General features: G+C 44.7%; 1 protein-coding gene across 2 annotated transcripts in view; it reads left to right on the top strand.

The window, feature by feature from the left end:
- Positions 1-9,061: 9,061 nt before the first annotated feature.
- Positions 9,062-25,376, top strand: part of ITGA6 (integrin subunit alpha 6) — an 87,762-nt gene continuing 71,447 nt past the window's right edge. The window contains exon 1 of one of the 2 annotated variants that reach the window (XM_005202341.5): positions 9,062-9,445. In XM_005202341.5, coding sequence (XP_005202398.1) covers positions 9,264-9,445 — 182 coding nt within the window. In that variant the 5' untranslated portion in view covers positions 9,062-9,263. The remainder of the gene's footprint in view (positions 9,446-25,376) is intronic. The other variant, NM_001109981.2, reaches the window with a different exon arrangement.

Below are 25,376 nucleotides of genomic sequence, written 5' to 3'. Positions count from 1 at the left end.
AGATGCATTGATCTTCTACAGGTTTTGAAAGTGAAATGTGGTGTAAATATCAGTGAGTCCACTTTTCTGTCTTTCACCAGGGAGTATCTGGAAATAGCTCGTATAATGCAGGACTGGTTAGCCTCTTAGTTTGGATCATGTGATCTGGGACAGCAAAGTTATTGTTATAGAAACATTCTTGGCTATTAGGTGGTCCGAATTTCTGCATGCTTTTTTCTCATTTCCTTGTTATGTGCTCTTTATAGTAATTATTTTTTTGTATTTGTTCTTTATTCTTAGGGCAGAATGTATTACATTGCCTTCATATGTGTTGTTGAATGTAGTAAGTACTAAATTATTTGTGTGCAAATGGCTTGCTTTCCAGATTTAAACATTTTGAAGAAATTTTGAAGTTCAGGATCTGATTTCCCTATGAAGTGTCTGATGATTCATTTTAAGTGGTAGAAGCTGCTTTAATATAAGCAGCAAGATATGTTTGATAAGATAAAGCTAAAACAAAATAACAATGATTTTTATGTTGGCTATGACTTTTGATAATCCTTAGTACTAACTTCCCCTGGTCAATCAGATTGTAGAAATAAGAAGATAAGGATATGTTTGGAAATGTCCAGCTTTCATCTCTTTGTACTACCGGGATTCCTGGCTGGCTAGAGAAAAAGTCCTCTGAACTTTTTCTCTTTCAAACTTATGATATTAAGTTTAGAACCCACTGTTGCTCCTGCGAAGACTGGTAGGAAATGGAAGTGGTCCAGAGCCAGGGTTAAGCACAAATTTGCTTCCATCCAAACCTCAGGCACTGAGAAACTATGATATGATAGAGATTATTTGCCAAACTATAAGAAGGAATGGCTTATCCTGACCATTTACATCAAGTGAATGTGGGGTGCAGGTGACCTCATTCACATGCCTCCTCTTCCTATTTATCTCTGACCTGGAGCCCTCTCTTTTTTTATATTCTAGTATATTTTCTTCTTCATTTTCACAGCTACTATTTTGTTCAGCCCATATTTAATAGCAGACATTGTGTTCTCACAATGTCTCACACAAGTAATCTCATTTAATTCTTACCACAATCTAGTGAAATAATATTTCTGGCCATTTTACAGATTAGAAAATTGAGTCCTAGTGAAGTAGAGGGACCTGCTCCAGGCCCTCTCCTGGGAAGTGGGTGAGGCTAAGCTGCTTCTCTTGAGTGCTTGCTTTGACCTGAATTAATACACTCCAGAGAACACTGGGTTAAGTTCTAATTCAGAATCAGCTTGTCTTTTTTTTTTCCGTCCCCCCGCCCCTGTGAAGATATTTTTATAGAAAGCAAGAAAAAAATTTTAAAAATGTCTCCTCTAAGTTCAGCCTGTCAAGACTGCATTTGTGTGGCATGAGATACACACAGCTTCATGCTTGTTTCTGAAGATGGTAGGGATGGAAAGCCAAATTTTCCAGTGGGGGTTTCACCTCAGCTTTGGGAGCTCAATTTTAAATTTAACTTGATTCATTTAAAGTCTGAGTTTATTTCTGGCTGGCTAGCAAAATGTGGCTTCTTGGCTTAGAAAAATTCCCTCAAAACAAATTTGAAAAAAGAATCCCACCTAAAGTGGCAATGTGAAATACTGTATAACATTTAATGAGTTAATAATAAGGGAATGAGAAGCATTCAACTTAAATTTACTTTAAAATAGATCTGGTGAACTTAAGGGTCTATTGATGGACGAATGGGTAAAGAAAATGTGATATATATTCTATCTATCTATCTATATATATATAGATATCACAATGGAATATTAACCAGTTATAAAAAAGAAAGAAATGCTGCTGTTTGAGACAACATGGATGGACTTTGAGGGCATTGTGCTAAGTGAAATAAATCAAAGACAAATATTGTAGGATGTCACTTATACATGGAACCTGAAAAAAAAAAAAAAAACACAAAAAACCTCAGAGAAACCAAGAACAGATTGAAGATTACCAGAGGTGGGTGATGAGGGAAACAGGTGAAAGCGGTCAAAAGAAACAAACTTTCAGTTCATAAGATAAATATGTTGTGAGGTTGTAATGCACAGCCTGGTGACAATAGTTAACTATACTGTACTGGATATCTGAAAGTTGCTAAGATAATAAATCTTTAAGCTCTCCTCACAAGGAAAAAAACTGTAACTCTGTAAGGTGATGCATGTTAACTAAACCTATTGTGATCATTTCATAATACATACATATACTAAGTCATTATATTGTATACCTTAAATGTATACAATGTTCTATGCCAATTGATGCAAAGAAATAGAGGAAAACAACAGAATGGGAAAGACTAGAGATCTCTTCTAGAAAATTAGAGATAACAAGAGAACATTTCATGCAAAGATGGGCACAATAAAGGACAGAAATGGTATGGACCTAACAGAAGCAGAAGATATTAAGAGATGGCAAGAATACACAGAAGAACTGTACAGTAAAGATCTTCATGACCCAGATAATCACGATGATGTGATCACTCACCTAGAGCCAGACATCCTGGAGTGTGAAGTCAAGTGGGCTTTAGAAAGCATCACTACGAACAAAGCTAGTGGGGTGATGGAATTCCAGTTGAGCTATTTTAAATCCTGAAAGATGATGCTGTGAAAGTGCTGCACTCAATATGCCAGAAAATTTGGAAAACTCAGGAGGACTGGAAAAGGTCAGTTTTTTCATTCCAATCCCAAAGAAAGGCAATGCTAAAGAATGCTCAAACTACTGCACAATTGCACTCATCTCACATGCTAGCAAAGTAATGCTCAAAATTCTCCAAGCCAGGCTCAGCAATATGTGAACCGTGAACTTCCTGATGTTCAAGCTGGTTTTAGAAAAGGCAGAGGAACCAGAGATCAAATTGCCAACATCCACTGGATCATCAAAAAGGCAAGAGTTCAGAAAAATATCTATTTCTGCTTTATTGACTATGCCAAAGCCTTTGACTGTGTGGATCACAAGAAACTGTGGAAAATTCTGAAAGAGATGGGAATACCAGACCACCTGACCTGCCTCTTGAGAAACCTATATGCAGGTCAGGAAGCAACCATTAGAACTGGAAATGGAACAACAGACTGGTCCCAAATAGGAAAAGGAGTACGTCAAGGCTGTATACCGTCACCCTGTTTATTTAACTTCTATGCAGAGTACATCATGAGAAACGCTGGGCTGGAAGAAGCACAAGCTGGAATCAAGATTGCCAGGAGAAATATCAATAACCTCAGATATGCAGATGACACCACCCTTATGGCAGAAAGTGAAGAGGAACTAAAAAGCCTCTTGATGAAAGTGAAAGAGGAAAGTGAAAAAGTTGGCTTAAAGCTCAACATTCAGAAAACTAAGATCATGGCATCTGGTCCCATCACTTCATGGGAAATAGATGGGGAAACAGTGGAAACAGTGTCAGACTTTATTTTTCTGGGCTCCAAAATCACTGCAGATGGTGACTGCAGCCATGAAATTGAAAGACGCTTACTCCTTGGAAGGAAAGTTATGACCAAACTAGATAGCATATTGAAAAGCAGAGATATTACTTTGCCAACAAAGGTTTGTCTAGTCAAGGCTATGGTTTTTCCTGTGGTCATGTATGGATGTGTGAGTTGGACTGTGAAGAAAGCTGACCACCGAAGAATGGATGCTTTTGAACTGTGGTGTTGGAGAAGACTCTTGAGAGTCCCTTGGGCTGTAAGGAGATCCAACCAGTCCATTCTAAAGTAGATCAGTGCTGGGTGTTCATTGGAAGGACTGATGTTAAAGCTGAAACTCCAGTACTTTGGCCACCTTATGTGAAGAGTTGACTCATTGGAAAAGACTCTGATGCTGAGAGGGATTGGGGGCAGGAGGAGAAGGGGACGACAGAGGATGAGATGGCTGGATGGCATCACCGACTTGATGGACGTGAGTCTGAGTGAACTCCAGGAGTTGGTGATGGACAGGGAGGCCTGGCGTGCTGCGATTCATGGAGACGCAAAGAGTCAGACACGACTCAGCGACTGAACTGAACTGAAAACTGGAAAAATGAATAAAATGTATCTGGGTGTTAAAATAAAGTAGAGCTGGCAATTTGGATTCTCTTTATCCCAACCAAAGGCAGATTGGTTCCTATAAAATGTGCTGTGACTTAGAACAACAGCAACAAAAAGAAGCCAAAATGAAAAGCATTAAGGTTCAGTGTAGAAGGAAAACCCCTAAACACAAATATAGAGACAAAGCAACCGAGGAAAAACTTTTTTTTTTTTCTGAAACAAAAAATAATCTACCACTGAACAGTTTAAATCCAAGTTTGGAACAGTTCACAATATATATATATATTTATATTTATAAATATAATTTATATTTTAAATAAATATAAAGTATATATTTATATAAATGAATAATATATAAACACATTTATTTTCATATATAATATACAAAATATATTACTATGTTTATAACTATATAATAAATGCATATTTATTATATTTATATATAAATAAATATAAGTTATATATTAAATATAAACTAGTTTTCAAAAGTAAAGGTATATCACAGGTCAGCGCCTAACTTGTAAAAGCCAAATTTTTAAAGCTCGTACACAGGTGCAAGTTCTGGTTTGGACACAACACTCTTTTTCTAATATTTATTTTTATTTATTTATTTGGCTGCACTGGATCTTGTGGCATGCTAACTTTATTCATCCCCAAGGCAAGGCAGTACTTTACCAACAAAAGTCTGTCTAGTCAAAGCTATGGTTTTTCCAGTAGTCAGGTACAGATGTGAGAGTTGGACTATAAAGAAAGCTGAACGCTGAAGAATTGATGCTTTTGAACTGTGGTGTTGGAGGAGACTCTTGAGAGTTCCTTGGACTGCAAGGAGATCCAACCAGTCCATCCTAAAGGAGATCAGTCCCTGAATAAATATTCATTGGAAGGACTGATGCTGAAGCTGAAACTCCAATACTTTGACCACCTGATACGAAGAACTGACTCATTAGAAAAGATCCTGATGCTGGGAAAGATTGAGGGCAGGAGGAGAAGGGGACGGCAGAGGATGAGATGGTTGGATGGCATCACCAACGTGATGGACATGAGTTTGAGTGAACTCTGGGAGTTGGTGATGGACAGGGAGGCCTGGCGTGCTGCGATTCATGGGGTCACAAAGAGTCGGACACAACTGAGCAACTAATCTGAATTGAAGGCGAGGTGACTGTGTCGGGGGAGGGATGCTATCATCTCTACTTTGTAGCTGGGGAAGCTGAAGTGGAGAGAGATTCAGTGATTTGTTTAAGGTCACCTGACTGGTGTGGAACAGAGATGGGATTTGAAGGACTTGGGTTCTACAGGCCACGTGCTAATCACTCTGACAAATGGCCTTCAATAAAGGGCTGCAGGGAATATGTGAAGCTGTTGATATAGAACATAACCACAGAAGAAAAAAGAGATATTTTAATAGTTTCCATGTTGCCTAAATGCAGCAAATATGATATCCTTGCTGTTGGTGATGATGAAGTCAATAGACCAGGGAACCTGAGAGCAAAACTGATTAAAGTAGATCCCAGGAAATGGAAAATATATCAGGCATGATGCGAGTTCCTCAGAATCTACAAGGTAACCCATAGTTTAAAATTATTGCAAGCTCCTCTACCAAAAGTGGGATATAGAACAACAAAATTTATTTTGTAAAGTGTATTGGTAAAATACAAGAATTCAAAAGCTGTCAGCTGAGCAAATGCCTCTGTTCATTGCTTTCACTGTTTTTTTATTTAAAGTTTTCAGTTTGTAAAATTTCTTCCATGGTATCATCACAAAAGGCCTATAACACAATTTTGTCATAACTGGATTTGTGCCCTTTAGATTTCTTATCCATAAGTGTGTGTGTGTGTGTGTGTGTGTGTGCACGCGTACACACACACATATACACATGCCATCTGATGGTCAGCATACCTTTATTATCAAGCTATCTTTCTCCCTTTGGTCCCAGACAAGTTTCCTCTTTTTCCAGATTCTTTTTCCTTATAACTATGTACCTCCCTCCTCAGATCTTCCCTTCATAGTTTCTAGATTTCTTGATTCTTTCATTTTTTTGGCCCTATAGGCTGACAGTGTCCTCAGCAGATCCTGAAGGACTTCTAAGTCTCCCTTTTCTAAGACACTTATTTCACTCTTACCTCTGTTTACCACAGAATTGACAACTAATTCACAAAACACGATTGTTAATCAAGAAGAGGGGACAATCTTCAAAGGGATTATTATTTAGAGCCCAAGTTTGACTCAACTTCAAGTATGTTTGGCATCACAGCCCGAGGTAGGTGGAAGGCAGGAGCAAAAGTCACATGTGATGGGCATGTGGCACACTCCAGAACAAGACTCTCATCCGTGTTTTCCTTTATCCCTCACTTCTCCTACACAAGTGTTATTCATTAGTAGCACTATATTTTTGGCTTCCCAGGTGGCTCAGTGGTAAAGAATCGCCTGCAGTGCAGGAGATGCAGGAGATGTGGGTTTGATCTCTAGGTCAGGAAGATCCTCTGGAGAAGGGAAGGGCAACCCACTCCAGTATTCTTGCCTGGAACACTCCATGGACAGAGGAGCCTGGAGGGCTGCAATCCATGGATCACAGAATCAGACATGACTGAGCAACCGAGCACACAGCACTATATTTAAATTTAACATTATATAAAATTTCAGTTGGTGCTCAGTTGATATTTGCAATCAACTAGCTAACTCTGGCTATTCAAACATCATCCACTAAATGTATCTTGGGGAGGAAGCAAGATTACTCTTGGAAGCAGGGTGTGATATTCGGTATAGTTAACAGCTGTTATGACATGGGCACACCCAATTAGAAGATGCCCTTGTAGTGCCAGGCAGGGCTTAAGGGCTCAAACCTATTAGTTGCTGAATTGTGGGAAAGTTGGCAGGTCACAGCAAAGTGGCCAGGGTGGGGCCGATTGAATTTGGGGAGCTCAGGGCATAGCTTTTATCTACCATTTTAGGAGTATTTCAGTAACCATTACAGCCCCATCAGTGCTCCTGCTGAGTACCAGCCTACACTGAGGTTGTGCTCTAGCTATAATAGCTGGGCCCTGTCCCTCTGGAATGGTATGTGTTTAACATGAAAAAGAAAGGTTAATTTGAATGAAAAATCACATTGCAGGTGTTTCTTAGCTTGCTAAATTATAATCTACAATAGTTTCTCAATCTTATCACGATTACCACATACAAGTTAAAACAGTATGACCTTCAAGACTGTCTACTGAACTTGACTATATTTGACTGAAGGTATTGATTGGAAGAATTGATGCTTTTGAATCGTGGTGCTGGAGAAGACTCTTGAGAGTCCCTTGGACTGCAAGGAGATCAAACTGGTCGATCCTAAAGGAAATCAACCATAAATATTCATTAGAAGGATTGTAGCTGAAGCTCCAATGCTTTGGCCATCTGATGCAAAGAGCTGACTCATTGGAAAAGACCCTAATGCTGGGAAAGATTGAGGGCAGGAGAAGAAGTGGGCAGAACAGGATGGGATGGTTAGATAGCATCACTGACTCAATGAACATGAATCTGAGCAAACTCTGGGAAATAGTGGAGGACAGAGGAGCCTGGTGTGCTCTTGTCCATGGGGTCCCAAAGAGTTGGACACAACTTACCAACCAAACAACAACAAGTGATGGGGAGAGAAGTGGGACATACCCCACTTCTAGCAGCTGTTACCACCTGTGAACCCTTGTCATGTTCAGGTGCCTTCTCTGTGTGGTACAGGCTGCTCCCTTGGTACAAATACCCCTTGAGGCCACATGGCACATGACTCTGCCTCCTTCTCCCCACATGCATATTCAGAGCTCCAGCTTTTCCCTGGTACTCACTCAGCTTCTATTTCCAAAATAGGGATGTAAGATCAAGGCAGGCATTCCAAGGAATCTTTGAGCTAACACTTTCCGCAGACTGCTGAAGGCCATGGACCCCTTTACAGATCAAGGCTTTTAAATAAAACAGGAATATAAAGGAAACCAATGCTAAATATTAGGAAGGAAATACTAAATATTAGTTAAAGGATTAGGGAAAATAAAAATGTAAATTTTGTTGTCATCCAAATTCAGAGTAACCTGAATTCTCTCTCTTCCTAGGTTAAGAACCCCTGCAGGATAAAGTCACCCCAGGGGTCAACACCTCACTAGAGGCCCCACCCCTTGTGCTGGAGGCTGGAGCCTTTAGGCCACCCACGCTGATCTCGTAGTAGTCTCTAGGCAGGGAAATTCTCCTCCCAACTAATTCTGGGAATTTGGGGCAGGAAGGAAGGTCTCCTGAGCGCCTGGGTGTCACTTTAAATAACTCTTCCTTCACTAATGAGGACCTTCTCAGCCTGGGAATACCTGGAAATCAAGTTTTAAGTTGCCTACACTAGTGTGACTTTTCCCACAAACTCTCCTTTCCACCTGGACACAGTTCCCTGGAGACACTGGGGCAAGGCTGAGCTTCAGTTTTCTCATCTGCAAAAAGAAAATACCCACCTCATAGGATTGTTAGGAGCATGAAATGAGATAATAGCTGTGCGTTTGCAATTGCACAGCCCTCTTAAAATCTGTGCTGTTATCGTTTTTGACGTTAGGTCTTGAGGACCGAGGACAATCTATACAACTCCAGTCCCCAAGTACCGGGCCCGCGTTAAGCGCTCCCTAAACACTTGTGGAATGAATGAACGCAGCCTTTGCACGTGGGTCGGCGAGCACCGGGGGCTCCCGGCCATTAGGCGCATCACCACCACTTGTTTTTAGAACAGGTAGTAAACGCTTTTCCGGCTCTGTGCGGAACGGCAACCACAACTCAAGCGCTTTGCTCCAGGAGGACTCGCAGGCTGGGACTGCCCGGCCCGCAACTCGCCTGCGGGTCTCCCCAGCGGCTTCCCCACCAGGTGTGGGGGTGGCGGGGGAGGCGCAGAGGGGCAGCTCTGGGTCGCACCGCAGCCGGGCGGGCCGCAAAGGTGCCGGCGGCGGGCGCGCGAGGAGGGGCCAAGGGGTGGGGAGGGCCGGGGCGGGGCCGGCGTCCTCGTCACTTGATAAAACGCCTGCGAGTCTCCAGAGAACAACGGGCTCATTCAGTGGTCGGGAGCTGCCCGCGAGGGGGAGCGGCCGGGCGGAGAGAGCGACTCGTCCCGGGGGTGGGGCCGGGCGCGGCGGCTAGAGGAGACCGAGGTGGCCGCGGCGGCAGCGGCGCTGTAGCCCCGAATCCGGCCCGAAGCGCGGGGCGGCCGCGCAGTTTCCCGCTCCCCTCCCGGTGCGCCGGCCCATGGCGGCCGCGGGGCGGCTGTGGCTGCTTTACCTGTCAGTGGGGCTCCTGCCGCGGCTCGGCACCGCCTTCAACTTGGACACCCGCGAGGACAATGTGATCGAGAAAACTGGGGACTCCGGGAGCCTTTTCGGCTTCTCGCTGGCGATGCACTGGCAGCTGCAGCCTGAGGACAAGCGGCTGTGAGTTCCCGACTCTGTCCACCCCACCCGGGCCCCGGCCCACGCGCGAACCAGGTCGAAGGCTCTCCGCGTTCCCGCCGGCCGGCCCTGCCCGGTCCGGCACTCCGCAGGCTCCGGGGGGAGCGGGGCCCGGCGCTCCGCGCGCTCCCCTCCGGCCCCGCCTGGCGCGGCGCCTTCCCCAGTTCAGCCCGGAAAGAGAACCCGGGGGCCGACTCTGCACACCGCGGCCCCGGTGCCAGGCGGGGCTGTCCTCGGACCCGGGAGAGTTTACTTTTTTTTTTTTTTTAAACAAAGTGCTTTCCGGCGATCCTTCCCTCCGGGCATGTTTGCTGGGAACCCGGCAGGTGGCACGCTTTGCTGAGCTTCACGTGTGTATTGAGCTGGCCGGGTAGGGGTGACTTGGGGTGGAGGAGGGTCGCTGTTTTCGCTGCGGTGAGATGACTAAGAGGGTCGTTAGGGAGATCCAGGCCTTTCCCAAACTCACAGAGAACACCCGGCTCCCCAGCAGACTCGCGCGCCTCGCAGAAGTTGGAAAGCCACCTTTCATCATGTCCTGGGGGCTTTCCTCGAAGGGCGGGTTCCCCGGTAGGCGAGACTTTTACACGCCTCCCCCGCTTTTAAAAAGATAGAACCAACCAAGCACCTGTTCCGCAGAACTAGATCAGCTGAGAAAACAAGACCCTGTTAGTGGTGTGGCCGACCCCCCACCCCCACCCCGCACAAGCCACAAAGCGTCCGGCGCCACCCGAGACCCGGTGGGCCCCAGCCCTGGGAGGCCCTGCCGAGGGGTTAAAGCAAAATGTCCGATCTAAGTTGGGGGCTTTGCAAATGAAGTCTGGAAGTGTCAACCCCCGACCCCCCTAACACCATGGCTCAGCGGTGCTCCTCCAGGGAGAAAGTGGAGACCGGCACTGGTAGCTTCTTTTCTTTCTTAGACAGTGTTTGGTTCCCACATGATCAAACTGTTTAGGCAGGAGAGGGTATTTGGGAGCTTAGTGGCTTTAATCGCTGTGGGGCCGCATTCTTGATCTGGGCTACCGAAAAATAAACTCACAAAAGGTCCTGCACCCCCCACCCCCAGCCCTTTGGTTGAGCTGAGGTCCTTCCAGGACCAACAGACCGAAGAATGCAAAGTACAGCTACAGAGGAGAGGACTTTATGAGAGGGGAATGGGGTTTTAGGGCCACAGGGAAAATCTTGATTTCAGTAATTAAGAACTTCGGAATTGGTGAAGGTTGTAGGTGCCTGAATCTTAAAGTCAGATTTTTCTAATAACACCTACCAGTGAAGCAAAGAAATTAGTACGGGGCGGGAAGGCCGGGGGGTGGTCTGCAGGCCTGAGCAGCTGCTTATACTCTATTTTTTCTCAGCAGAAATAATTGTGATGCTATAAATTTGAAATGAAAGGTGGTTTCTGTTAACTCAGTTAATGGATGATGTATGGTGTCTCTGAGTACTTGAATGTGTAGATGAGCATTCACCCATATGGAGAATGAACTTGTTAGTGCAGAAATGACCACGGGCCAGCAGAGGGAATATATTCTCCTTGGCATTCTCTGCACCAGTCCTCTACTGAAGCTGGTGGTTTCCTTGAAATACTTGTTCAAGCAAACATTGTGAAGGGGAAGTAGTAGGGCGGAAAGTTATCTGTGGGGGTGGAGACTTGCAAAAGGTAGTTTCAGCCAGGATCTCTGTTGTCACCAAGGTTAGCGGTGTGCTTGCTCAAACTTGTTCTTGCTGGTGGGCTTCTCTGCTGTTAGACCTGCTGCAGGTATGTAAGAAGGAGCCTGTGTTTGGGGGCTGATACCTTCTAGAAATGCTCTTCTTAGGGACTGATAGAGAGGAGTGGCCCACTTTAAGGGAACTGTATCTTTCTCTGGACCTGGGAGTGTGGCAATAGCCCACTCTAGGGGGCTGTGATTTATGTCAGGTGCCACGCCCCCACCTTCTTTTGGTAAAGTAATCTGGCAGCACTGGCCTCACCCAGGAGAACCCGTACACACAGGCCATACCCATAGTCGTTATCACCTTTGTCAGTAAAGGATGTGGGTGTAAAGCAACAGCCAGTGAGGATGAGACCCCACAGTTTATGGGCCAGCTTCCTAAACTCTGCACTTATTGGGAGTTTTTCAGGGCACTGGTGAGAGAGACCTAAGCTCAAAATTCTTTCTTGGTATTTTGCAGCTGTTACTTTGAGCCTTGGTGTTTTTATCTGTAAAATGGAGCTATTACTGCTCAGTAGGCTTGTGAGGATTAAGAGATAACATGCAAAGTGCCTAATTCCTGACTGGCATGGGTATTTGCTGACTAAATGGTAGTTGTTAATGGTGATGCATTTAGAAGCAGTAACTGAACTCCTCCCGTGTGCCTGTGACTCTGCAGGTGTTAAACATCCTGTGAGTCTCACTCTGCCAGAGAGTAGAGTCGAAGGTTTATTGGCATTGGGTAAGTTAAACTTAATCACTTTTATGAACCCCATTTTCAAAGCATTTTAACTTTAATCAATCTTAGATTTACAGCAAAAGTAAATGTCTCAAGAGATTTCATTGAGGCAGAAGAAGTAAAATATCAAAGATGTGTGAGCATATCAGATGAATGCAGTGTTGTGGGAACAAACCATAGAATTTTGTGGGTTAAACTTTCTACAATGCTGTTTAAATATTTCATATCTTAAACTCTAAGATTTTATAACAGAATAATATTGTATCTGAGAGCCTTAAAACAGTTTGTTGTTTAGTTACTAAGTTGTGTCTGACTCTTTCTCTTTCCTTAAGATTTTCTAGGCAAGAATACTGGAGTGGGTTGCCATTTCCTTCTCCAGGGGATCTTCCTCACCCAGGGATCAAACCCATGTCTCCTGCTTGGCAGGCAGATTCTTTATGTCTGAGCCACTGGCTATTCCTAAAACTTTGGGGACTGTAAAACTGAAATAGTGATCATAAAACTTCACTGGGCTTTTTAGGCTAGATATTAAAGAAGTTTGGCTGAGTTACTGAGGTCAGGATCTAAGGTTGAGTCACCCCCAATGAGGTAGAAAGTATGGGATGGTATCTGTGGGTATGTCCATCCTGTGAGTCAGCCCTTTTTACTCTTCTGGGAGGAGCTGAGTCTGTGTGATTGCAGGACAGAATCCAGAAGGAACAGATCTTTAAGTTATATCTGCGATGCTGGGAGTGATGCTGGGCTTATCCCAATTGACACTTTCTTTTTGGGAACTTCCTGATCTCCACTGTCTTCCTAAGGCCGACCAGCCCCACTGGCGCTTCTGTTTTGACTCTATAATGTTTACTCTTGGTTTTTCTCACACTTGTGATGCTCTTGCTCTTAAAATCAATTTTACTGAACTAGAGATCGTCTAGTCCAGCTAGATGAAGAAACTTTATAGATGAAGAAACTAAATCTGAAAGTTAAAGAAATGTCTATAGTCTCATGAGTGCTTAAGCAGAATCTTAACAGAATCTGGATTTGAACTTGGCATTTCTGACTCATGCTCATTTCACCTCTAAAAGGAAAAGTCAAACGTGTCCTTCAGACCTGGAGAAAATGAGTTTTGGAAATGTACTGTGTTAGGTTGATTTATTAAACCACTCCCCACGTGGGTCAGGGCTGTCTATTTAAATATCTGTGCCTGGACTCTCCTCCTATGGACACTTATTCCACCTGGCCTTGGATCAGCTTCTGGGTCCTTCCTTCTTTGCCTGTCATTCCTTCCCCTTCTGAAAAAGCCCAGTGAGGAGCCAGCTGGGGATCAGAACTACGTCCAGGATGTGTACCTAAGCACTCACTTCCTTGCATTCATTCAGAGTGCCCTGTGGCCCAGGGCCATCATCCAGGGACTGTCTCGGTCACCTTGAGTCCTGAGAGTGGAGAAAGAGCCAAAATGGGCTGGGAGACTTAGAGGAGATCTTAGGACTCTGCAAGAAAGCAGAAATAGACAAGTTTAATTTTAACACAGGCTGGTCTCATGAGTCCATCCAAGTCATGACTTAGGGTTTACAAAAAAAAGTCAGTATTTTTGTGATATGAATAATAATATCAGGAAAGTCAGGTGAAATGCTCATGTAAAAAAGCTTTACATTATTTTAAAGAATCAGTTACTATGTTCTTAGTTGTATAATTCCCTATTTTAGCATAACAATATTGTTGTTGTTGTTCAATGGCTCTAAGTCTTATCAACTCTGTGACTCTATGCACTACAGCACGCCAGGCTCCTCTGTTCTAAACTATTGGAATTTGCTCAAATTCATGTCCATTGAGTTGGTGGTGCTATCAGTAATATCAGGATTTAAGCTTTGTCACCAAGTAGTACTGGAACTGTGATGCATGGATTCCCTTAGACCTTGACTCAGCCTAAGGACAGAGTGACAGGTGAATGCAATGCCCTGGCACTTTCAAGATAGATACTGGAGGCATAATAGAACATACTATCCTGTGCTTAGATGACAGGGTCAGTTTTCCCTGGAACGCTGGTTAATTCCAAGTCAGTCCATCCTGAAGAACATCATCATGTTGTAAGAACCAGTTTGCCTTTCTCCATGAAAGCCTTTTGAGCCCAATCCATACTACATCACGTCCTCTTCCTTTGAGTGTCTGTAGTCCTTACTGTCGTGTGCCTGACAGCTCTGATGGTTTTGTATTATTTAATTATGTAATATTTAACTGTTGTCTGCCATTTTCAGAGTATGGTCTAATCCCGCCTAGGTGGATAATAGGTTATGTGAGGGCAGGGGTCTTATGTTCATTTCTTTGCCTGATAGCACCTTGAATATGCCTTGCAAATAAAATGGAGTTAGAGCTATCTGCTCTGTTTAACTTGTGCAATCAACTTCTCTGGCTCAGGGTAGAGAGGGAGAAATCCCTTTATTTAATGGTCTGCGCTTCTGGAACTTAGCGTATACATTGCTCTCTGCTGCCTCCAGGGAAAGGGGAGCTATAGTGGTAATGCAAAGAGACATCAAAGAGGTTCAGTTCAGTTTAGTCGCTCAGTCGTATCTGACCCTTTGCTCAAAGAGGTTAACTCTTGGTTTTTTGAGTTCTCAAGGGCCCAAGGCCCTGCTAAGGGCTTTTTATGAGTGATTTTTAATTACACTTGACTTTTGCCTTAAAGGCACACTTTATAACTTAACCCCAGAAATACAGGCTGACCTATACTGCACTGGGTACGGAGATCTGCTAGTTGTTAAATCAAGACTACATAGAGAAGGGTGGCTGTAGACTAAGGTCCTGAAGCTACTTGACAAGGGTGTGGGGGTCAAATGGAAGTAAGCATGTGAGGGCACGTGTGAATTGATGGCTAAGTATTGGTTACTCATGGTCAGTAAGGGAGTCTTGGATACATGTAGCTCTTTAAGTGCAGTGGTGGGGTAGCTGCCAACCTCCTCCAGTGAGAGCTTTATGTAGAATGGTGATCCAGGTGGCCCACGGGTCAGAATCAGAGTTCTAACGGCCTTTTGAGAGAGTGGTCAAGGTTGAGCCCCCACAGTAATGGGCCCTGGGAGCAGGGCCAGCCCCCTCCTGTGTTTGGGTACAAGTTTAGAATCAAATGATTTTGTCTACAAGGAACTTTCTGGGTTCTCAAACCTGGCTGGTCATCAAGGTAACTTGGAGAATCTCTTTGTAAAAATATAATTTGAGGCTTAACTAAGTCGTGTCCAACTCTTGTGACCCCATGGACTGAGCCTTTCAGGCTCCTCTGTCCATGGGATTCTCCAGGCAAGAATACTGGAGTGGGAAAAAAAAAAAAAAAGAATACTGGAGTGGGTTGCCATTTTCCTTCTCCAAGTTTGAGCTCAGGCCAGATCTATTATACCAGTTTCTATAGGTGTGATCTGAGAATCTGTTCATAACATTCTCTAAGTTTGAGCTAGATGAGCTTTCCATTTTTACCCAGAAGGAACATAATATAATGCATCAGAACAGATTCTAGAGCTGGAGTCTGGATCCCAGTGGATGAGATCAAGTCCTTCTCTACCATTTCCTGCTGTACATTATGCAGAATACTTAACATTCTGCTCCCCATGCCAGTGTGTAGGGGTTTTCCCCACACACCATCGAACCATCCTCAGATACCAGTCAGCTCAGTTCTGTCAGTCTCCCTGGAGATAGCAACAGATCCCACAGATTAAGGGCTCAGTGCTACATGACTGCCTCCCCCACTTCAGATGCCCACGCCAAGTCCAAGTTGTCCCCTGGGCTTCTGACAGACTGGCTATACATTGGAATTTCCCACGATCCCTGCCTTACTGCTACTGCCAAGTCGCTTCAGTCGTGTCTGACTCTGTGCGACCCCATAGACGGCAGCCCACCAGGCTCCCCTGTCCCTGGGATTCTCCAGGCAAGAACACTGGAGTGTGTTGCCATTTCCTTCTCCAATGCTTGAAAGTGAAAAGTCAAAGTGAAGTCGCTCAGTCGTGTCCGACTCAGCGACCCCATGGACCGAAGCCTACCAGGCTCCTCCGTCCATGGGATTTTCCAGGCAAGAGTACTGGAGTGGGTTGCCATTGCCTTCTCCTACCTTGGGTTTGATTAATTTGCTGTAGTGGCTCACAGAACTTGGAGAAGCTTTTTTTTTTTTTTTTACTAGATTACCAGTGTATTATACAACGATATAACTCAGGAACAGCCAGGTGGAAGAGATGCGTAGGGCAAGGAATGGAGGAAGGGTTTAGAGTTTGCATGCTCTGTTCCAGCATGCCCCGCCCCCCCAAATCTCCTTGTGGTTTCCAACCCCAAAGTTCTCCAAACTCCATCCTTTTGAGTTTTTATGGAGGCTTTGATAAATCAATTAGGCACAATTGATTAAAACATTAGCCATTGCGGAGTGAACTCAACCTCCAGCCCTTCCTCCTCCCTGGAGGTCAGGAGGGGGTGGCTGAAAGTTCCAACCCCCTAATAAAGTGCCCCCGCTCCTTAGGTGCAGGCGGAGCCACCTCATTAACATAACAAAGACACCTTTGTCGCTCTCCTTGCTTGGCAAATTCCAAGGGTTTTAGGAGCTCTGTGCCGGGAACAGTAGATGAAAACCAAACGTGTATTATTATAAATCACAATACCTCATCCCCCTAGGTCTCTTTCCTCAGCTGTAAAATGAGGATAATTGTACCTTAGACTAGTCCTGACTCAGAGTAAGCACTTTGTGCATGTTAAATAAATGTGGAAAGCAAGACAGTCAGAGGTGAAGTGCCCATGACATGTTGGGCGAGTTGGTTCTCAGTCCACAGCCTCCACGCTGCCTGGTTTGTGTGGGTGTACTGTCTCTTTGGGGCATCGATTGTGATGATATTCAAGTGTCCATCCTCTGCCTCCATTCTACAGTGACCATGTTGGGAAAGTACATCTCAGGAGAACCATCGCTTGTGGTCTTTTGGTAGCCATGGCGTTAGATGAACACCAGCAGAGTTTCCACAAGCAGTGGAGGCGAATGGGCAGACTGGTGCAGGAATGACGGGCAGGGACTTTGGGCGTAGAGAACCTACAGAGGGTGGCTTGTGCACATTCAGGCTGGAGTTATTCATAAGGAATACCAAATGTCTGGTTTCCAGATCTTCTCAGACCTCTTGACTTGGAAAGTCACACCCCTCTACTCCCATTCCTGGCAGGCCGGGTAGTGTACACTCCGCCCAGGGCTGGGCTGGTGATGATTTATTTTTCTTAGTCCTTTTTTTGGCATTAATGTATGATAGGAAGGAGCCTGTGCAAAGCTGGATCTGATTTGTCAATAATGAAGCTGCCTAAAGTTGAGAGATGCATGGACAACGTGTGGAAGTCATGTTTTAGCAAATTTTTGTTTATTAAGCTGGTATTTAGAATTGCACACAGATTTCTTGGAACTAAATTAAGAGGCTAATTGTTAACTAGTTGCGAACTTCACCAGTGCTGGTCCCTGTTAGTCTAGTAACAGGGTGGAATGATCACCATCTAAATGGATGCTGTCTGGCTTATCTATTTCACTCAACAGGGCGAGACAACTCTGAATCAGCTCACCTGTTGCATGGTTGGTGTGTTGGCAGAATGATGCCTTCCTTAGGCCACACTGTAGCCGCTGCCCTTCCCCACACCACACACCCACGTCTACACGTGCTGGATTCTACTGTTGGGTACTGCTGTCACTTCATCTAATCCCAAATTGGCGAAAAAACTGTAGGAAACTTTTAAGTCTAGAAAACCAATTAAGTGGTAAGGACAACTGTTCTGAATTAGCTGGAATGGGGAAAGTACCATGAAAGAAAGTGCAGAAGGCAAAAACAAGGGACATGAAGCCATGGTTGTCTGCTCGCATGTTTATTTGCCAACCAGCTGGATATGTTTTGCATGTCATACAATCCGAAGATTACTGTTTTTGAAAAGCCTTTCAGATATGAGAAAAACCTTTTAGAGAAACAGGCTTTATAAGCTTGGGAGTATAGAAATAAAAATAAACCTTGGTATAATTTGCAAGGGGCATACTGGTGATACATAGAATAAACAGACCAAGGGTGATGCCTCTTCACCCTTGGTCTGCGCTTGCTCTGCTTGGGGATATCAGTGATGCTCCAGTTTCTACATTTTGAAAAGGACATTCATTTGTACCGAGGTTATTTTAATCATGTGTGTGTGTCTAAAAGAGAGAGAGATATACACATGATAATAAATGTTTCAGACCCAGAGAGTAGAATGTCACTGAACTGTACGTCGTCTCCTGAACCAAATAACCTCTTCTGTTTGCAGAATCAGAGTCCTTGTCTTCAGGGTATACTGCCATTGATCAAGGGGTCAGTCTTCTGTGGTCTTGATAAAGCAACATGATGTAAAGTTAACTGGAGGATCCCATCCATGGGAGCTGTGGTATATGTGTGGAATGATAGTTCCTTAGTGTGAATGGCCCACTGGGTAGCACAGGGAATTTGAAGTTTTGTATTCCCTCTCTCCTGAGGAAAGTGAAAAAAAATTTTTTTTTCTTGGGTTCCCTTCCCACTGATATGACCCCTCCCTTCCATCCCACTTCCTGACAATGTAGTTCCATCTGTCCCTTGAGTACAAAGGGAAATGGAAATGTTTAGAATTCTACAAGGCCCAGAGAGATTGGAGATAGAGAGGAGAAGATATTTAAAATACTTGGAGGAGATGTGCAGTGTTGAAAACCTGTTGTTTGGGCTTCAGGAATCCAGAGGCCTTGGGGTGCCTAGTGAGAGTAGGCCCACAGGCCAACTTAGAACAGTACTCAGGAAAGTTGAGAGCTGGCTTTCACTGGTGATAAAGAGTCTTATGGAAACCCACAAGTGCAAAGGGAGGTGGATATGGACTCTGTTGGATCTTCTAGATGCTCAAGGATAGAGTCCTGGGGAGAACTGAAGGAGAAGCCCCTGAATTAGATGGTCCAAACCTCAAGGGAGGACTTCGGGGGCCAGCTGGAGAAGTGTTTGACTGCCCAGCACATAGTAAAGTCTTTTCAGATTCCATATCAGATCAGCCAGTTTAGAAAGAAAAGTACTTTCTAAGCCTTGTATCAGAAAGGGCCCACGGCTGTAATAGGGCCCAAGGCTGAGAAAGGGTTTGGGGAGTGTGGAGGGGCATCCGTGGGACCCTTGCTCACAGGATAACCCTATGAGATGAGCCCTGAGACACGAGGATCCCCTCAGCTTAGCTGGAGTAGGAAATGGTTGGCTGTCAGGTAGCCAGGAAGACTTCATGGAGCAGGCACAAGCCATGTCAGTACTGGGGGAAAAGTATTTCTGGCAGTGAGAACAGCAGGTGCAAAGGCCCTGGGCAGAAGCATGTTCAGGAGCAGCAAAGAAGCCTGTAGTCTCCTTGGAGCCAGATTATGGAGAGCCTTATAGGTCATTGGAAGGCTAGTTTTTACTCTTGAATGAGATGGGAAGCCATTGGAGGATGCTGAGAAGAGTGTGACATGTTCTGACTTAGATTGTGCATGGATTCACTAGCTACTGTTGCTAAGTCACTTCAGTCCTGTCTGACTCTTTGTGACCCCATGGACTATGCCCCGCCAGGCTCGTCTGTCCATGGCATTTTCCAGGCAAGAATACTGGAGTGGGTTGTCCTGCCCTTCTCTAGCTACTACATTATTGGGAACACTCAAGTACAGATGTAGTGATCTTAATGATGAAAGTCCTTTTAAATAATAGGTAAGAGATGATAGTGGTTTGGCCCAAGGTAGTAGGAAGATAGTGAGAAGTGGATGCATTCTGGATATGTTTTGAAAGTAGAGTGAATAGGATTTCCTATGGACCAGTTAAAGAGAGAAAAGCTAGAAGGATAAAGTTATCATACAGTGGTTTAGAGTGGACTATAAAAATAGAGTTGAGGAGGAGAGCAGGAGTTTAATTTTGGAGATCATAGTTTTGAGATGTCCAGATATCAAGTGGAGTTGTTGAGTAGGCAGTTGAATGAGTGTGAAGTTTGGATGGAAAGGTTTGGATTGGAGATACAGACGGTGGAGCCATAGTTCTAGGTTGTATTCGGAGCTGTGGACCAAATGAATGAGATCACCAAGGAGGAGAGGCTAGAGACTAAGGACAGACCTGCAGGGTATTCTGTCATAGAGAGTGGAGATGTGGGACCCAGCACCAGGCATGAAGAGGAATGGCCAGCAAAGTAGGGAACTAGGCAACGTGCTGTCCTGGAAGCCACATGATGAAGGTGGTTTAGAGAGGGAGTGATCAATCAGTTGTGTCAAATAGCACTGAGATTTGATCCCTGGCACAGCAATATGGAGGCCATGGGTGACCTGATCAGAGCTCTTGTGGAGTGGAGCAGGAGCCGTGCCTGGTGTGGGCTGGTGAGAGACTCAGTTCAGTTCAGTTGCTCAGTCGTGTCCGATTCTTTGCGATGCCATGGACTGCAGCATGCCAGGCCTCCCTGTCCATCACCAACTCCCAGAGTTTACTCAAACTCATGTCCATCACGTTGGTGTTACCATCCAACCATCTCATCCTCTGTCATCCCCTTCTCCTCCTGCCCCCAATCTTTCCCAGCATCAAAGTCTTTTCCGATGAGTCAGTTCTTCACATCAGGTTGCCAAAGTATTTGAGTTTCAGCTTCAGCATCAGTCCTTCCAGTGAATATTCAGGACTAATTTCCTTTAGGATGGACTGGTTGGATCTCCTTGCAGTCCAAGGGACTCTCAAGAGTCTTCTCCAACACCAGGTGAGAGACTAGAAGATGAATTGGAGGTCCTGGAGAGGGGAGCAGAGCAAGAGCTGGAGGAATCAAGAGGGAATTTTATTTTATAATTGGAGGAAGTGACAGTGAGGGGGTTTGTTGATAAGGAGAGTTCAACAGAAAGGGAGAGGTGAACACAGGAGTCGGGAGACTTGATGGTGTGATGTCTGTGCGTGGGTGAGAGGGACACATTGTGGGGAAGGTTACCTGGTTACTGGAGAACCGGAAACTCATCAACCGCAGAGTAAAGGGGCGCACGTGCAGGTCGGTGGGTAGTTATCATGGTGGGAGACTGTGAGTGTTTTTTTGGTTGCTTTTAATTTCTCAGTAAATAATAATATATCATTACAGTGGCTCAATGATTAAGAATCCACCTGCAATGTGGGAGACTGGAATTCGATCCCTGGGTTGGGAAGATCCCCTGGAGGAGGGCATGGCAACCTACTCTAGTATTCTTGCCTAGAAAATCCCATGGACAGAGGAGTCTGGCAGGCTACAGTCCATGGGGTTGCAGAAGAGTCGGAGATGACTTAGTGACTCAACAACAAACATAAGTTACTCAGCATCTGTAGAGACATTTGCCTTATAGGAGTAAGAACTTTGTTCTACAGGCAAAGGAATGTAGGGTTTGAATCTCAGCTGCTTCACACTCTGTTGATTTGATCTTGGGCGAGTTGCTTGTCCTCATCAGTGAAATTGAGGCAGTAATGAAAACTGCCTCATAGAATTGTCAAGATGAAACGTAGTTAGTAGGAAGCCCTGAGCATCATGCTCATTACTTCCAATAAACACCAGCCTTTACTGTCGCAAGTGCCTTAAAGTAAAGTAGTAGTCAGGATCCCCTCACATGGGGGAGTTCTGTAGCTGTTTTTACAGTCTGGCAGACATCGGAATTTACCCTTTAGGGGTCAGATCAAAGGTTAAGTTGCCCCCAGAGGTGGGGGAAGTTCACAGATGGATGGGGACTATCACATTGCCTTAAAGAGGGGCGCTTGGAAGAAGTAAGAGGACATGACAACAAAGGTAAACTCTGTAAGGATTTCCAGTTTCTTAGGCCATATTTGAGCTCCAGAGAGCCACAGCTGCTTATTGGGTTGGCCAAAAAGTTCATTTGGGTTTTTTGTCAGATGTTATAGGAAAACCTGAGCAAACTTTCTGGCCAACTGGATATTTTGTTAGCCTCTTACAAAACTCACTTTATGTGTTGGATGGAGGTCTCTCATATGGGAGTATCTGCAGCTCCCACACCTAGTTCCATCTCAGACAGCATGGCATCCGTGTGTCCTGCGTGCCAGGTGGACACGCAGGGCGCCAGGGCGCGGCTTCCGGTTCCCTACTCCCTGCCCGATCAATGGTCTTCCTGATCATCCTCAACAAGCACAGCGTTCACCGTGTGCGTTGAACAAGGATGATGTGTGGCCTTGTTGAGTTGTAAGGGATGGAGAAAACTGAATGGCACCAGGGATTCTAAAGTACTGGCAATTTTCAGTCTTCTTTCAAGATTAGTGGTATTGGCTAAAAAGGTGACGAGGTAATTCTGAATCTGAAAGGAAAGACAGTATCTCTGCAGTTACGCAAGAGTGTGACTCACAGGACCTTCGAACCCTTGTCCTGGTGTGTGCCACAGATTCATTAGGGAACATCTTCTGGAGGTGGTGTGGTGGTGAGTTACTTAAAATAAAAAAGTTGTCTCAGTGTAGTGCAGGTTGAAATATGAGTAAGTTTTTAAATATAAAGCATAAGACTTTTAATGACAGTTCAAGCTTTTGGTGGTCACCTTGGGCTGTGCTCCCAAACTCGGTCATCTCCTCCCTCATTCAGGACTTCCGTGAAAATGATTGACGGGCTGACTGGCTCAACCCTTTATCTACAGAGGTGCAACTGATCCCCAGGAAAGTTGAGTGACAGCTGGGTAGTGGCAGTGTGAGTCCTGAAACCTACCTGCTCCATGCCCAGTCCACTCAGTGCTATGCCATACATGTGAACATCTTGGTAGCCAATTCCTGGAACTAAATCTGTACTGGCTGATCTTGCTCTTAACAGAACAGTATCTGACAGTTTGAAATGTTCTTCTCCCGTAGTGGCCTGGTATAGCGATAGCAAATACACAGCCACTGTTGCCCTTCCACCTGCTAACTGGAGACACTCCACACAACCACAGCACTTCTTCCAGCTGAGTCTCCGAATTCTCCAGGCCAGCGTTAGTTAGCTGATGTAGATGTGGGTGTTTGCACGTAAGACAGCATAGCATCTTAGTTGTTCTCATGGCCTGGCCAAATTCTGTACGTGTGGAAGATACTCTCTTCATGTCTGTTGGAGGGACATTATCCCTCCTGGTTTGTGAGCTTATGAGGAAGGCCGATGGCTTGTCCATTTCTGGTTCCAATCTAATAGAAATGGCACCCAAAAGGCATTTGTTAAGTTCTTTGAAAGTACATGGAAGCCTTGTGGAAAATAGTAAGATGACAGTTTCTTTAGAATGATCCTTTATATCCTGGTACTAGTACTAATACTACTACTACTTAAAAAAATAAAAAAACTGGTGAAATACACATGAGATCTATCATCTTAACCATTTTAAAGTGTCCAGTAGTTAAATATATCCACATGGTTGCGAAATCCTAGCACCCCATAGACTACTAGAGTACTCAGAAATCAGGATGGCCCTGTTATGAGACCATCAAATATTGATAAACCAAACTTACTTAAACATAGAATTGTGCTTAATTATATCATCTGATGTGATATTCTAACAAAGGTTAGTGGCAATGGAATTAAAAGTTTAACAAATTTATGGTGTTAAAAATTCCATCTCCGAGCTTAGTATGTGTTTTCCAATCTGGTAAAGGATGCCTCCTGATTGATTTCAACCATTGTGCCCCTTGCTCCATTTGTGGAGCAAGCAATCTGATCTGATCTGATTTAAAAAAAACAAAAAAACCCCAAACCTGGCTGTTTCTTTTGTCTTGCTACTTTTCCTAACTACCTCTTCAATTCAGTTCAGTTCAGTTGCTCAGTCGTGTCCGACTCTTTGTGACCCCATGAATTGCAGCACGCCAGGCCTCCCTGTCCATCACCAACTCCCGGAGTTCACTCAAACTCACGTCCATCGAGTCAGTGATGCCATCCAGCCATCTCATCCTCTGTCGTCCCCTTTTCCTCCTGCCCCCAATCCCTCCCAGCATCAGAATCTTTTCCAATGAGTCAACTCTTTGCATGAGGTGGCCAAAGTACTGGAGTTTCAGCTTTAGCATCTTTCCTTCCAAAGAACACCCAGGACTGATCTCCTTTAGAATGGACTGGTTGGATCTCCTTGCAGTTCAAAGGACTCTCAAGAGTCTCCAACACCACAGTTCAAAAGCATCAATTCTTTGGTGCTCAGCTTTCTTCACAGTCCAGCTCTCTCGCATCCATGCGTGACCATTGGAAAAACCATAGCCTTGACTAGACAGACCTTTGTTGGCAAAGTAATGTCTCTGCTTTTGAATGTGCTATCTAGGTTTGTCATAACTTTCCTTCCAAGGAGTAAGCGTCTTTTAATTTCATGGCTGCAGTCACCATCTGCAGTGATTTTGGAGCCCAAAGAAATAAAGTCTGACACCGTTTCCACTGTTTCCCCATCTATTTCACATGAAGTGATGGCACCAGATGCCATGATCTTAGTTTTCTGAATGCTGAGCTTTAAGCCAACTTTTTCACGCTTCTCTTTCACTTTCATCAAGAGGCTTTTGAGTTCCTCTTCACTTTCTGCCATAAGGGTGGTGTCATCTGCATATCTGAGGTTATTGCTATTTCTCCCGGCAATCTTGATTCCAGCTCGTGCTTCTTCCAGTCCAGTATTTCTCATGATGTACTCTGCATAAAAGTTAAATAAGCAGGGTGACAGTATACAGCCTTGACGTACTCCTTTTCCTATTTGGGACCAGTCTGTTGTTCCATGTCCAGTTCTAACTGTTGCTTCCTGACCTGCATATAGGTTTCTCAAGAGGCAAGTCAGGTGGTCTGGTATTCCCATCTCTTGAAGAATTTTCCACAGTTTATTGTGATCCACACAGTCAAAGGCTTTGGCATAGTCAATAAAGCAGAAATAGATGTTTTTCTGGAGCTCTCTTGGCTTTTCAATGATCCAGTGGATGTTGGCAATTTGATCTCTGGTTCCTCTGCCTTTTCTAAAACCAGCTTGAACATCTGGATGTTAATGGTTCACGTATTGCTGAAGCCTGGCTTGGAGAATTTTGAGCATTACTTTACTAGCAAGTGAAATGAGTGCAATCTTGCTGCTGCTGCTGCTGCTAAGTCGCTTCAGTCGTGTCTGACTCTGTGCGACCCCATAGATGACAGCCACCAGGCTCCCCCGTCCCTGGGATTCTCCAGGGAAGAACACTGGAGTGGGTTGCCATTTCCTTCTCCAGTGCATGAAAGGAAAAGTGAAAGTGAAGTCGCTCAGTCATGTCTACTCTTAGCGACCCCATGGACTACAGCCTACCAGGCTCCTTTGTCCATGGGATTTTCCAGGCGAGAGTACTGGAGTGGGTTGCCATTGCCTTCTCTAAGTGCAATCTTAGTAGCTTTAAAATGAATCCAATTTTAGTGGCACACCAACTTCAGATGGAGCAGAGGTTTGGTGTGTCAGTAGCACATTTGTGGTTGATGCTCAGGAGGAAGTGTGTGTTCAGGATGTCAGAGTAGACTGACAACTGACCCTGTTGGTCGGGCCAACTTTGGCTTGTCCTGCACTTTTCATTATTCATACCACCCTCCCACCTCCACCCAC

This window comes from Bos taurus, chromosome 2, assembly GCF_002263795.3.
Source record: "Bos taurus isolate L1 Dominette 01449 registration number 42190680 breed Hereford chromosome 2, ARS-UCD2.0, whole genome shotgun sequence".
Taxonomy (NCBI): Eukaryota; Metazoa; Chordata; class Mammalia; order Artiodactyla; family Bovidae; genus Bos; species Bos taurus.
The sequence above is the reverse complement of the archived record's forward strand: the minus strand, read 5'-3'. Positions and strand labels throughout refer to the sequence as shown.